Source organism: Dromiciops gliroides, chromosome 3, assembly GCF_019393635.1.
Source record: "Dromiciops gliroides isolate mDroGli1 chromosome 3, mDroGli1.pri, whole genome shotgun sequence".
NCBI lineage: Eukaryota > Metazoa > Chordata > Mammalia > Microbiotheria > Microbiotheriidae > Dromiciops > Dromiciops gliroides.
The window spans coordinates 160,408,989-160,424,149 of NC_057863.1; the positions used below are offsets into that span (position 1 = coordinate 160,408,989).

At 38.0% G+C, this 15,161-nt stretch overlaps 1 protein-coding gene across 1 annotated transcript in view; it reads right to left on the bottom strand.

The window, feature by feature from the left end:
- NALCN (sodium leak channel, non-selective) overlaps positions 1-15,161 on the bottom strand; it is a 582,828-nt gene that overhangs the window by 18,600 nt on the left and 549,067 nt on the right. The window contains 6 exon segments of the mRNA XM_043993194.1: positions 1,940-2,088; positions 3,644-3,712; positions 5,759-5,878; positions 6,889-6,963; positions 7,191-7,297; positions 7,783-7,876. Coding sequence (XP_043849129.1) covers positions 1,940-2,088; positions 3,644-3,712; positions 5,759-5,878; positions 6,889-6,963; positions 7,191-7,297; positions 7,783-7,876 — 614 coding nt within the window.

Here is a 15,161-nt window from a genome sequence, read left to right on the forward strand (position 1 = left end):
CTACTGTGGCACCCAGCTGCCCTCTACTGCCCTCTAGGACATACATGATTGTTTGTTTTTTTTTTTTTGCAGGGCAATGAGGGTTAAGTGACTTGCCCAGGGTCACACAGCTAGTAAGTGTCCAGTGTCTGAGGCCAGATTTTAACTCAGGTACTCCTGAATCCAGGGCCAGTGCTTTATCCACTCACTAGCTGCCCCCAGACATACATGATTGTAAAAGAAGGTAGTCTGGCCATGTAGCAAGAGCAAAGGATGACAGAAAGAAAGATTGAGTGCTACAGTAGGGAGACTTAGAAGGCTTCTATTATGTTGAGGAATGTCCCCATGGAAGATCACTGGAAAGGTACAGGCAAGAATTTTACAGACTAAGGAGGCAAGAATAGGTTAGAAACTATAAAGGGGAAGAAATATCCATATCAGTCACATCAAGGATGCACTGATGATACTTCTCTCATCTTACCTAATGATGGAATTTTATGAAGTCTTTCTCTTTTATGCATCAATTTTATCATTTAGTAGTATGATAGTAATTATTATTACCATTATTAAATAACATTTATATAAGGCTTATTCTGCGCCAGGCACTGTGCTAAGTGCTTGACAAATATTAACTTATTTGATTCTCCCAATAAACCTGGGAGGAAGATGTTATTAATATCTCCATTTTATAGATGAAGAAATTTTGGCAAATAGGTTTGTGAGAGGTAAATGTCTCAAGTCATATTTAAACTCAGGTCTGGCACTTTATACTTTGCATGTAGTAGGGACTGAATATACAATATTTGAGTCAAATTTTTAAAATATGCCACAATCTTGTGGTTTCTGTCATTCTAGTCAATAATTATTTACAAATGTATAGTATGTCCTAGGTTCTAGGTAGAAAAAGAAGAAAAAACCCACAAGATATATTATGGATAAGGATAACACAGAATGGGAAATGGTAGGAGAAAAAGAAAATCCTATCTAAAGATCTCTAAGAAACTTCAGGACATAAATACCATTTGCAGCTGGGAGTTGAGGAAAGGGAAATCAGGGAAGACTTCATGGAGGAGGTAGCAGTGGAATTTGCCCTTGAAAGAAGGTAAAGATTTTGGTAATGCATTTCTAGACTGGAGAATGGATTTCATGAATATAATTTCCAATGGGGATATGTTGAGTTTTGGTGAGATTATAAGGTATCTGAGAAGGTATAATAGGAAATATTTGGAAAGGAAAACTGGACCTAGATTCTGTAGAGGCTTCCAAGCATGGAAAAGATTGTTTCCCCCCTATTTATCCTAGAGGCAATAGGGAGTTATTGAAGGCTCCTCAGCAGTGCCGTGCCATGGGAAGGCTTATGTTTTAGAAAAAAATGCTTTAGTGGTTGTGTGAATGATAGGCTGGAGAGAAGAAGATTTTAGTCAAAGAGACCAATTTGGAGTCTATTACAGTAATCTCAATGAGAGATAATGAGTGGGAAGAAGGGAACAGATGAAAGAAAATCTGTGGAGGCAGGCTCAGTATAGCAAAACACAATCACTTATATTGAACTTAATTTCCCGAGCAAGATGCAAGTTGGTAAAACAAAAACAATAATCACATCTCCTTTATCTTTATAAACTTAGAGATTATTGTCTAGACAAAATTCAAAATTATGTCTAAAGTTTTATTTTACTGCACTGAAATATAGACTCAACACAGTGCATATGCAAAGCTTGGGCTTTTATGGGCTGTTTTCAGTGGAAAAAAAGTCACAAGGCTTTTATGTAAAATGATGTGCCTAATTCTGGAAGTTTTAATTGCTTTTGGTTTCTCATCCTCCTTCTTAGTCTCTATCCGATAAAGACCAAAACAAACAAATGACCAACCACACAAGCACCAGTCACATGCTGAGGTGTATAAAAATGGGGATGGTCTCTCTACGTCATTAAAAAAGGAAATAGATACAGGATGTGCCAACCTGTTAATGTTCTCCCCATATTTCACTGTACCAAACAAAACAACTCCAGCAAAGGCATAACACAGCAGCAATAAAAACATCCCCACGATGATAAAGAAACTTTTGTACATGCTGACAACCACTGTCAAAAGGAGCATCTTCAGTGTTACCTATAAACAGGAAGAAGAACATAACTCAATCATGTGGAAAAGGTAGGGAAGGTAGGGTACTTTATTTAAGCTGATCAGCATAAAACCGACCCTCAAGGTTTCTATATGTGAATAGCAACCAAAGAATGCTTTGCTTGGATCAGTGCTAGTTCTTGAAGGGCTGATAAGATGTTTTGGTGTAGAGGATATGGTGTCAATAGTATTAGGTGATGATTGACAAACCTTTATTGAGTACCTTCAACACTGTGCTAAGTGTTTGATTACAAATACAAAGATAAAACAATATCTATTCTCAAAGAGCATTTGCGATGGTGTTATCTGTGCATCCTTGACAATGACATGATGATGTTAAGGTAACAGAGATCCCAATCCCTTAGATGGTTTACATGGAGTTTGTATTTATATTTTCCACCTTATCTATTTCAAAACCTTATTAGTGGAGACCAAGTATGACAAATAGGCAATGAGACTTCTCCAGCTCTAACCTTTTATTTCACTTGACTTGCTAGTACTTTTTTTTTCTGGATGCTAGATCTTCAGACAATTTTTGGTCCTTTTAACCTGGCCAAACAAGCACAGTAAAAAGAACTGTGCAAAATTTCTCTTAGAGGAACAAGGCACCATTTTGATTCTTTTCAGTAGCAATAAATGTTGGTAAGTTTTTTTGGGGGGCGGGGATATTACTAGAACTATTACATAATAGCCGTAAAACATGAAAGTTTGCTCATTTTATAATGTGCTATACTTTGGGGCTCATAGACATTATTTTGTGTCAGATTGTCCTTTCTGGAAAAAGCATAGCAATGGTAAAGGAAACAAACATACATCTACCGTTTACTTTACATTCTGCAAGATATTCTAGAATCATTTTTCATAAGACAATAGAGCTGGAAGGGACCATTCTATTACCTTCATTTTAGAGGTGAAGAACCTGAGTGGTGACTTTCTTAAAGTTACAAAGGTAGTGTCAGAGTCATATTTGAAACCAGGGACAACAGTCTTTCACTGTAATATGCTGTTTCTCAAGTACATGATATTCTTTTTGGTCTCCACAATTATAAGTACCCATAGCTACACCTATCTAAAGTTCTACTTTTGAGTCTTGGTTGTTTTATTGCCTTTACTATTCCCAATATCATTAGGCTGAGGGGACATGGTTTTGATCTATAATAAACATACTCAGATTTTTTTCACAAATGAAGATTCCCATTAAAAACGAAGTTTATAACAGAAAGGAAAATGAATAATACTTTTTGTGGATGATGCTGATCTTTGATTGATGATTTATTTGTTTTGCTGAATGAGTATCACAAAAATTCTATACCATTGAAACCTATGATCCCATCCAAGTGCAAGTAGTTGGTTGGGCTAAGATGGATACTGTTATTGATGAGTTCTTAGGCTTATGATTTTGAATAACTTCTTGTTAATAACCCAGACAGACTTCTACTTAAATATGAAGTCCTCCTTAGGAAGCTCATGCCAACTTATTATTATAGTATTCTCTCTTTACAATACAATTAACTTTCAGAAACACTATCTATGAGATACTTACATGTTTTCCACAAATGGAGAAAAACCTGAAGACAATCACACAGGCCCCCATCATATATGTATATGCATTCTGGAATTTAAATAAAAGAGAGACTTATAATTTGCACAAGAGATTTTGTTCCAGTTCCAGTTCCATTTCTCATTTGAAGCCATCTGAGAAGTCTACTGAAAAATTACCTTAATAAAATGTGGAAATTTATATAGGAAATTTGTCTAAGAAGATGCTGAAAAGGTCACTGTCACATCTCATGAATAAATATTATACATAAAATGAAAATAATAAATGAGACTTGGGACTCTGTTTTGCTTAGGTGGCTTCTATATTGAAGAGTTATTATATGAAATAAGCATTTAACAATCATTGAGTGCTTCCTGTGTGCAAAGCACTGTGCTAGGCACTGGGGAGAGATTCAGAGTTGTGATAAGATGCAGTCCCTGACTTCATGGAATTCACAGATGAATAGCAGAGATGATAAACACACGGATTTCATTTCTATTGATCCTAAGGGTAGAGGATCTTGTGATGAATTATGAGAGATCATGGGATTTAGAGCTAAGAGAAACTTTAGAGTTCATTTAATTTCATCATCTCCTTTTATAGATTAGAACACTGAAGGCTAGAGAAATTACATGATTTGTTCAAGGTCACACAAGTAGTATATAAAACAGTAAGATTTGAACTCAGGTCTGCTGATGCCAAATCCAATAAGAGCAACATTCCTGACAAGGAGGGCAGCTCAGCATTAGAATGAATTACCCAAGAAGATCAAGGCCTCTCCTTCTCTGCAAATCTTTAAAGAGAAGACAGATGCTCCTTAATCTGGGATGATTTGGGTATGATATGCCCTTTCAGTGATGATGACCCTTTAAGGACACAGTCAATCAAATGAATCATTATTTGTTTATCAAAAGTGACCCCACTAACTTTAAAATGAATTAAACAATTGTCTTATTAGAATACCTGATTAGATAGAGCTATAATAACCACTCTGATAAAAAAATAATGGCTGTCAAAGGATGTTTGTGCTATGTTGGGTCAGCTTAACCAAATATCACAGAGAAACTTAAGAAGCATTCTATTTATCAACATATCACAGACTCAGAGAGATATGAGATTGCAGGAACATCAACTCAGAACTGTAAGGTACCTCAGCGGCATTCTAGCCAGTCCTCCTTATTTTACCAGTGAGGAAACTGAGAATTGTAGATGTAAAGTGAATGGTCCAAAGTCACACAGAGCTGGGATTTGAAGCTTGGCTCTTAGAATCCAAATCCAGTACTCCTTTCACCATACCATGGCACCACTCCCACTTGGTAAAGTCCTTAAGCAGAAACATGTCTGTGTCTATGAATATGTTTTATGTGTTTGTTTGTGGGCTAGAAGGGGTTTAGTACCTCTTTTGAGATAATCAGTTCTAAAATGTATGTTGATAAGTGAGGGTGATTTCTGAGTGAAGAAGATAAGAAAATTATCATAGCAGATTGAGTTTCTTGGTTTTAAGAATTCTGATGCACAGTCCTCTGGGTACGGGGTGGGGGAGTAGGCGGGGGCGCTGTCAGTTAGCTGCTACTTATTAAGTGCCTACTATGTGCCTGGAAACTGTGCTGCCTATGGTTGGACCTTGAATGTGAGACATCACTTTTTTCTAGGGCCTGCATTGGAAGGAAAAAAGACAGATTGTTCTTCTTAATCCATTGAAGCACTAAGCAAATGTGCTGGATCCTTCTCCCTCCACACGGCAACAACAGTGAGGATTGGGTTCAGAGAAAAGCTGCTGGTGCCTAGGGGCTCTGACAGCTCACCCTGAGAGAGCTCTACTTCTATAGGAAGGCAGCATAATACATATCACCAACATAGCATTTTCTTAATAGAGTCAGTTCTTGTTTGTAGATGTGGGGGTTCTCTGTGTCATAGATTCTCTATGGCATGCCATGCCACTGACACTGGAGTCGAGTGGAAGGGTGTGTATGTGTGTGTACTCCATAGACAAACGAAGCACTTTCTGAATTAGCCAGTGTCTTGCCTCTTTTATACCTATTCTCTTCTCCATTTGCAGGTCTGATCTGGCTTTAATTATAATAAGCTACAAAATATCATTGCAACTGGGGGTCTTACAAGGAGAGCAAAGTGAAGTATCACCCAAATGACACCAAGAGAAGTCACCAAGAGGTCGTATCGATTCCTTCGGCTTTGCCAGAAGCCAGCAGGTGACATGGCGATAATCTTCATTGTAACCTGGTAAACAATGAAGAAAAAGAACATGATCAATTTTTCTTAGCAAAACTTTAACTTACCAGGCACAAGGAGAGTCTACCACTATAAATGGAAATACAAACGATGAAAATAATTTGAAAATGGAAACAGTCCGTGCAAATTAAAAAGAAGTGTTTCTCACCAGACATGTCTTTTTCTATAAAATACAAACCCATCAGAAATTAAATGAATTATATATTACCTTAATGGCAAGAGTCATTCCTCCATACTCTGTCTTTTTCCACCCACTAATTTAGGCAGAAGCAGATTTTGCTTCTTCAAGTAAAGCACCCATAGGGATAGGAAACATCAAGCACCACATATTTATGGAATATACATTCTAGCATCCTAAAAAATAATTGAACTGAATAGTGATTGTGCAACCAACTTGTATTTGAAGGTAATCTTGGTTCTGTCAAGAGCAAACCCATGAGTCAGCTCTCCTTGCTGTATTTTGAGTACCCTAAATCAGTGATTGTGTAGCTAGCTCTAAATACTTGAGCTGACATCACTAATGCTGCCACGTCTCAGGCACAGCAGCCCACAGTGGTGTCTTGGCAGTTGGAAAAGGAAAAGAGAACATTCATTATACAAATGGAGACCACCATTTTTTTTTTAAAAAGGAGATGTTCTAGTGATGTCTTTTCCAAAACAATTCTTTCAAAATAATGAGATAAAACTTCCACTTTCATTTAAAGCTTCCATCTTAAAATGATAAAATGAGGAGAGCTGGTGTGGTACAGGGGAAAGAGAGCTGGATTTGGATTCAGAGAACCTGGAATCAAATCCCAGCTTTGCCCCTTAATATCTTTGTGATCTTGAGTAAATCACAGAGGTTCTCCTGTGAGCAGTTCAGCTGCTTCATTTGTAAAATGAGGGGGTTTGATGACATGCCCCTTCCAGTGCTAACATTCCATAACCTCTACCCTACGAATGTGAATATCCGGAAAGAAACAGAAACTACTTGGGGAGTCTTAAGCCCTTTACCATACCTCCAGGACAAAAATGAAGGTGAACACAACGGACATTGTTGCTAAAGGAACAGTCACTGGGTCTTCAGCATCCCACTGAAATAGGAAAAAGAAACAATATGTAGCCATGTGATTCCTAAAGATGGTTTTTCTCCTCCCTCTTAGGTGAAGCTTTATTTTTAATATGTCAGAGCTTATGTTTAGACAGGAATGACAGCTTGCTACATTCTCAGCTAGATGGATGAATGAAAAAAATAATTTGCAAATGCATAGTGTGAAGCAAAATATATATTTAAAAAAAAAACTAACACCAACAAATGTACCTTGACTGACAGCAGCACAGATTGAGCCAGGACCAGCACGGCAATAGTCCTCTTAAAAAAGGGATGCTGGGTAATGTCATACATTTTAGCTCTAAAACCATCATTATCTGCAAAACAAGGATTTTTTGCAAGGGCATTTTAGTCCTGGGTCACATTTGCTTTCTTGTTTTTCATTTTCTATAATGATCATCTCAAGACACGTTCAACATTTTTTCCCCCTGCTACAGTTTTAATCTAACTTTGAATATTTAAAAACAACAACTGCATGAAGCCTTTAGTACTGAGAGGACAGTCACATTTCTGTCAGGTTAATACATTTCCCTCACATTATTAAAAGGCAAGCACAAATATATTTTATTTAAAAATTCATTTTTTTCATTAAGGCTTATCCTAAAAGCATTGAAGCACAACCTTTGGGCGGCTAGTTTTAATAGCCTTATGCAGAGATCTGTGCTTAGATGGCTGTTTCTACATTAACTTATGCACAACCTCCTAGTGGCCTCACGATTATTATTTTAATTTAAATCTTAGACTCCTGGGGAATCATGAACACTAGTGCCCAACATGAATGAAATCAGAGCATCTTTGATACCCGGGCGAGGTGGGAGATGAAGAGGTTGTGCTATCTTCAGTCTGCTTTTCAGATCTTCCCATCTTCTCTGATCTACAGTCAGTAACGCCGTTCCCTTAATAAACAAAGCAAAGCATAAAAAGCCTTTTGTCATCTAAACCCAGAACATTCCAAATGTGGTCATCATAAGGAAAAAAAAATACACAGTGCTGCTTTTTGCAGCTTAAAAGACAGCACTTCTTCCCACACAGGGGCACTTGGGTAAACAGGGTCAGAGTTTCTCTCTGTCACCTCGAGAGCAGTTCCCAAAGTTGACGCCTTGGCTGGGAGACCCTACTCCATGAGCACACTTAATGTTTTTTGTAGACGCAGGATAGCCAGTTGTGGAAAATGTTTTATATTTGATTTTCTACTTGCTGGAATCAAACAAAGAGAGGGAATACCTGCTTAAAGGGCAGCTAATTTTTATTCAGTTTGATTGCAGAAGACATTGCTGCAAAATAATGGCTTGCTATTATTGCTTTAGCTTATGAAAGTATTTTTCCGTCCCTCCTTTCTTCCCATTGTCCTCAAGATGCACAATCTTATAAGCCGTAAGGAAGACACATCAGGTGATGAGACAAAAGATTAATGAAGAGGCAACTAATGCTCTGAATTCTGCCAATCCTTGAATGAGCAGCAGAATGATTATATAGCAAGTTCCTTTATTAGAAAATTGTCATATATAGGTGAAAGTAAATTGTAGGTGGTTGAAACAAAACAAAATAAACCTACCCAACATATTTCAAGGATTCAGAAAAAGAAAGTTTTCCCTGTAACTACAGTTCATTTAATGAAAGGCATAGATATGCAAGATTGGAGAGACTTGAGTAGTGATTACTCATTCATTCACTCAGGAAACACAGAGTTCCTATTGTGTCCCAGATACTGTGCGATATATGAAAGGGAGGAATATTTGGTTCTTGCCATTCAGTCACTTATAATGTAGTAATTAAATTCTAGAAAAACCACTAATTGGTTGTAATTTCATACCTGAAAATATTTATAAGTATCAGAAACAACACTATTTCTATGCCATCACATATTCCTTTTTCTCCCTACCTTATTCCACTCCCTTCTTTTCCCTCTTTTTTTTTTTTCTTCTGCTTTGAGTGAGCAGAGCTACCTGGGTTCAAATCCTGCTTTCCTCTGACATGTACTGGTCAGATAACCCAGAAGTCAGTTAACACCCCGAGACTCAGTTTCCTCACCTATTAAATGGGGATAATAATACTTTTAGTAACTACTTCATCTGTTTGCTGTGAAGATCAAATGAGAAAATAAGTATGAAGTGCTTTGCACATGCTAAATCATTATAAATCAAGAATTCTTAGACTGGGGTTCACAGACTCACAAGGGGTCCATGAATTTGGATGGTAAAAAGAAGCACTTTGATTTTTACTAGAAATGAACTGAAATTTAGCATTTCCTTAAATTATTTTAAATCCATTATCCCGAGAAGGAGTTCATAGGCTTCCCTTTACTGTGAGGGTTCCATGACACAAAAATGTTTAAGAACCCTTGCTAAATAGGGAAAAGGGGTACACCTATGCTTTCATTAGCATGGAAAACTCCCTCTACCAATGCCAGTTGGCACCTTCTATACAAATTCGAGTCTTGGTCACACAGCCAGTCACCAATGGGATCTGAACTTTGGTGTTCATGGCTACAAGAATAGCTCCCTATTCACTATACCATGCTACCTCTCCTAAATCAATATATTAATGTCAGTTATTACTATTGTTATTATTCTTATTTTCCTCTTATTCTCCCCTCCCAGGCAATATGTAAATATGTTTCATTAGTATAAGAGAACAGTTCTCATCAAGACTTGAATCTGCTGGACCATTCCAGATTCACCACCACCATGCACCAAGTAAAACAGAAATGCTACAAGGGACCTGCAAGCCTGGAGGAGGGTACTAGAGTTGGAGTCAGGATATTTGAATTGTAATCCAGGCTCTGCCACTGATTAGTTACATGAAAGTTGGGCCTCAGTTTCCTTATCTTTAAAATGAGGAGGCTGGATGAGATCATAAAACCTTTGTTTTGTAGCCATGAGGAAGCTTAGAAGGTAATGGGTCTATTCTTTCCCCTCCTTTCTCTTTACATTTGAGGAAAGAGGCCCAGGAAAGCTGAAAACATCTGTTTAATGAAACAATTTAAATATAGGATTTCAATTATTCTATAATGACCTTCAGCACTTGAAAAAAGAAATTGGGTTCTGAGTTAGGTAAAGACTAGAATACAGACTCCATTTCCTGACTATGTATTTTCACCGGCTGTCCCCTATGCCTGGAATTCTCTCCCTCTTTATCTGTGTCTCCTGGTTTCCCCAGCTTTCTTTGAGTCTCAGCTAAAATCAAACCCTTTTCAAGAAGCTTGTCCTGATAATGCTAGTACAGTTATCCCTTTAGCAGATGACACAGAGCTTGTGGCCAAATACTTAACCCAAATATTATAATAAAACACTCCAAAAAAGAAAAAGAAAAAAATTCAGACTTTTTCTCTTTCCAAAGGGAGGACCAAGAAATTATACATGGATTTTCCAGATCCAGGGGGTGCCGTGCCCCTAACCCCTTTTGATGTGTATATCCCTTGTTGGATATCTCCAATTTATCCTGTATGTGTCTTATCTATATATAGTGGTTTGGATATTGTCTCTCCCATCAGCCTGTGAGCTCATCGAGAGTGGCACTTGCCATTCTTTGTATGCCTGGCACTTGGCATGGAGCCTGGCACATAAAAGGCACTTAAGAGATGCTTGTTAATTTAACTTCTTAAAGTTCACTGAACTCACAGGAGAATAGTTATAGAACTTGGAGGGACCTCAGAAAGCATGAAGCAAGTACACAAACATAATTGCTTTTCTATATTCTTTTCCCTCTTCCATATCTGAAGACTGTTCTCAGTGTCTTAGAATTCCCACTTGCTTTCAGAGATTGGCTCCATCACTACCTCCTATGTGAAGTCTTTCATAAACTCCAACGGCCGGTACCTACCCCGACCAAGAAATGACCTCATGTTTACTTTAAACATACTTCTATATGTTATACATATTGCCTCATTCAATAGGATATAAGCTCCCTGTGGGTAGGGGCTTTGTGATTTTTGACTTTGTATTCCCAATACCTAGCACTGGCATATGTTAAGTATTGAATAAAAAACTTATTGATTGATTCATTTATGTTCCTTCTGAGTCTTCTTCTTTTGAGAGTAACCATATTAATTTTCCTCATACAGTCCTCATATGACACAGACTCTGCTACCCCAGTTGGGTGGCAAAGTGGATAGAATGCCAGGCCTAGAGTCAGGAAGACTTCAGTTCCTGACTTCAAATGTGGCATCAGATATGTACTAGTTGTGTGACCCTGGGCAAGTCACTTAACCCTGTTTGTCTCAATTTCCTCATCTGTAAAATGAGCTGGAGAAGGAAATGGCAAAACACTCCAGTATCTTTACCAAGAAAACCCTAAATAGGACCACAAAGAGTCAGACCTGACTGGAACATGACTGAACAAAAACAAAACAACAACACCCCCATACACCATGCTAGTTACCATAACAAAATTACAGAATCTCAAAGGTGGAAGGGATTCCAAAGGCCATCCTAACAAAGAATTTTCTATGATATCACTGACAAAGGGTCATTCAGTTCTTGCCTTCACTCTAGTGAAGGGAAACCCATTGCCTTCTGACACAAACTATTTCATTTTGGGATACATTAATTGTTAGTGAGTTTTTCTGTATTTCAAACCAAAATCTGATTTTCTCCAATGTTGCAAGCTCTTAGTTCTGTGCTCTGGGACTAAGCAGAAGTTTAGTCATTCTTCCATGGGGCAACCCTTCAAATGCTAGCAGCCAGTTAATAGTCTTAGTGCAATTTTTGTTTTTGTTTTTGTTTTTTTTGCGGGGCAATGGGGGTTAAGTGACTTGCCCAGGGTCACAGAGCTACTAAGTGTCAAGTGTCTGAGGCCAGCTTTGAACTCAGGTCCTCCTGAATCCAGGGCTGGTGCTTTATTCACTGCACCACTTAGCTGCCCCTCTTAGTGCAATTTTTAAGCTGTTTACACTGAAAACTTCACTAAGATTTTTGGTACACCCTCTCTGGTTCCCATCTTTTCCAGGCTAAATAATCCTAGTTCCTTCATTGATTTCTTTTTTTTTTTTTGGTTAGGCAATTGGGGTTAAGTGACTTGCCCACTATCACACAGATAGTGTCAAGGGTCTGAGGCCAGATTTGAACTCAGGTCCTCCTGAATCCAGGGCCAGTACTCTATTCACTGCGCCACCTACACCTAGCTGCTCCTCCTTCATTGATTCTTATATGGCAAGATCCAGTCCCTTCACCATATTAGTTGCTCTCCTAAGTAAGATGTCCAGGTTTTTGCACTTATAGAGCACTTGACCAAATGAAAATGATTAAACTATTTAAAAAATGCATTTTCCTGATTCCTGATCCTGCAGGAATGTGGCTTCTTTCCTGACCCACCAGAGACAGAAAACACTTCTATTTTTTTGGCAGGGAAAATGAGAGAAAGATAGAAGAAAGGATCTGGAGGGAGATTTCCTAACAATAGAATGCAGATAGAGAAGAGGAGACCATTCTCTGGTTTGTGAGTTAAGTTCAGCAAAGAGAATGATCCCTCTTGAGAATGACAGAGGAGTGGCTTCTCTTTGGCTACAGAGAGGATTTTTGGCACAAGTTTTGTTGTTTGGATTCCAGAGATAACGGTTCCTTACATAGTGGCTGGGAATAAAATCCAGGTTTCTATAATGTGTAGAGTGAGAGAATTCTTGTAGGGATTCTATTCATCACAGGACTAAAAAATCTGTTTTATAGTTCTTTTTAAAAATATTGAGTGGTGTCTTTGTTTTCAAATTTAAAAGGAGAACACAAATGCTAATACGATTGGGGGACAAGGATTTAGAGAAAGAGGAATGGGAAGCTCTCTAGAATGAAATTCTGGAGAGGGAAGAAATCTGGGCACAGTGGGATATACAATCTAGATTTGGGGAGAATGGATTTATAAGGTTCAGAGAAAGTACAATTAGGATCCTATGGCCTAAATTTCTAGAGGGGAAGACATTTAGCTGCCGTCAATGAATACAAGTAAAATTCTTTGAACTACATCCTAGGGTACTGGAAGAACTTATGGTTGCTGAGCCACCATCAGTGATATCTGAAAGATACTGGAAAATGAGAGGCATGAGAGGAGGCAGGTCCATTGGTTGATTCAGTGATCACCTCTGTACAAATCTGTCTACCACACCATGGGCTCCAAATACTTACTGAACATTTCTACCTGGATGTTCTGACAATGCTTCAAACTCAATATGTCCCCAAATGAACTCATCATCTTCTTCTGTAAACCCACCCATCTTCTCTCCAAAGTTCCCCATCCCCACTGAAGGCACTAATGTCTTCAAGTCATCCACATTTATCATTTAATGGTCTCCTAATTGTTCTTCTGGACACCAGTTTCTTGACTTTCCTACCCAGCTCCCAAAATAATCTTAATGAGGTACGTGTGACCACGTCACTCCCCTATTCAAAAACCATCAGTGAATCCCTATTGCTTCTAAGACAAAATACAAAATCCATAGATGGTCACACAGTTTTGTTTCCCACCATTCCCTTCATGAATGCTGTTTTCTAGTTAAACAGGATTATTAATTTTTCCCTGGACTCAACAATCTGTCTCCAAGAATTCATCTGGGAGACTAATTTCCATCTTTCTCCTTGTTTAGTTAGTTCCTTTTTCTTCATAAAGATAAGAATTCTCATCTTTCTCCAAGGCTTAGCTCCGGGCAGCCCTCCCTGATCCGTCTTCACAGCACAGGTTCTTACTTCTCTCTCAAATATCTTTGTTCTCTCAGGGTTCTTGGATCTTCTCCTTATACCCCCACTTTCTCACTCCAGTCCTTATCTTGCATTATACTTTTTGACAGTTTTACCATAGGAGATGATGAGGGAAGAATTCTTGCCTTAAGAGAAGGATCCTACCTCTGAGGCCTACAGCCTGTGTGACCTTGGATCACACTTAATCTCCTTCATTTGTAAAATCATCTTTCACTTTTGGAGAGGTGGCTTCTGAGGTCCCTTCAAGCTCTAGGCCTATGATCCTTTGAAATGAAGTTCCTTAAAGGCACAGATTGGGTTTTTCTCCCCCCTCCCCCACTTGCCTTTGTATCCCTAGTGTCTGGCACAGTACTTACACATGGTATATTTTCAATAAATATTCGGTGAATGTTGAATATAATTATAGAAATTGGAAAAATGAGAATAAGTTGTAAACAGATACAAACTACTATAATAGCAATGATAGTAGTAGGAGGTAGCATTTAGATAGTGCTTTAAGGTTTGTAAAATAATTTGTAAATATTATTTCTTTTAAAATTGTTTTATTTTTAATTTATGGAATAAAAGAATTTCCATAGCATAGCATTGCATGTGAAACTGCAAATCTATTATGTACAACTTGAAAGTATTTTAAAATATGTAATAGTTATATAAATTTCTTTCTTTTTTTTCTTCTCTCTCCACTCCCCCCCCACCCTAGAGATGGCTACTGTTAGACACAAATATGCACATATATAAAATTTCATTTTTACAAAATCTTGGAAAGTAGGTGCTATCATTATCTGTTTTATAAATGGGGAAACTGAAGCAAACAGTTTGACTGACTTGCCCAGGGTTACATACCTAGTGAAAGCAGGAAGTGTGGTTTTTTGTTTATCAGTTTTCTGGCCTTTCTTTGGGTCTTCAGTGCTTAGCACAGTGCCTGCCACATAGTAGGCCCTTAATAAATGCTAGTTGACTGACCAGTAAGTATTTGAAGCTAAATTTGAACTCAAGTCTTCCTGATTCCAGGTCTAATGCACTATCAACAATGTCAAGTAGCAGCCTCTAATGACCTAAATTATGGAAATACTTCCCAACAGTCATTCTGGTCAAAGTAGAATGAATAATGGATTATATCTCTTTGTCAGTTTTCCAGCTGAGGCCACTTGTTGGGGGATTCAGCATTAGGTAGAATGGATTGTAGCTATATCTGTTTAATTTTGACTTTGTTGTTGTTTACTCCTGTTCAACTCTTTGTGACCCCATTGAAGGTTTTCTTGGCAAAGATACTGAAATGGTTTGCCATTTCTTTCTCCAGCTCATTTGATGGATGAGGAAACTGAGGAAAACAGGGGTAAGTGACTTGCCTAGGATCACACAACTAGTAAGTGTCTGATGCCATATTTGAACTCAGAAACAGGAATCTTCCTCATGACAGGCTTGGCACTCTATCCACTGGGCCATCATACTGATATAGATCTATATGAACAAAACTATCTATCTATCTGTATGTATG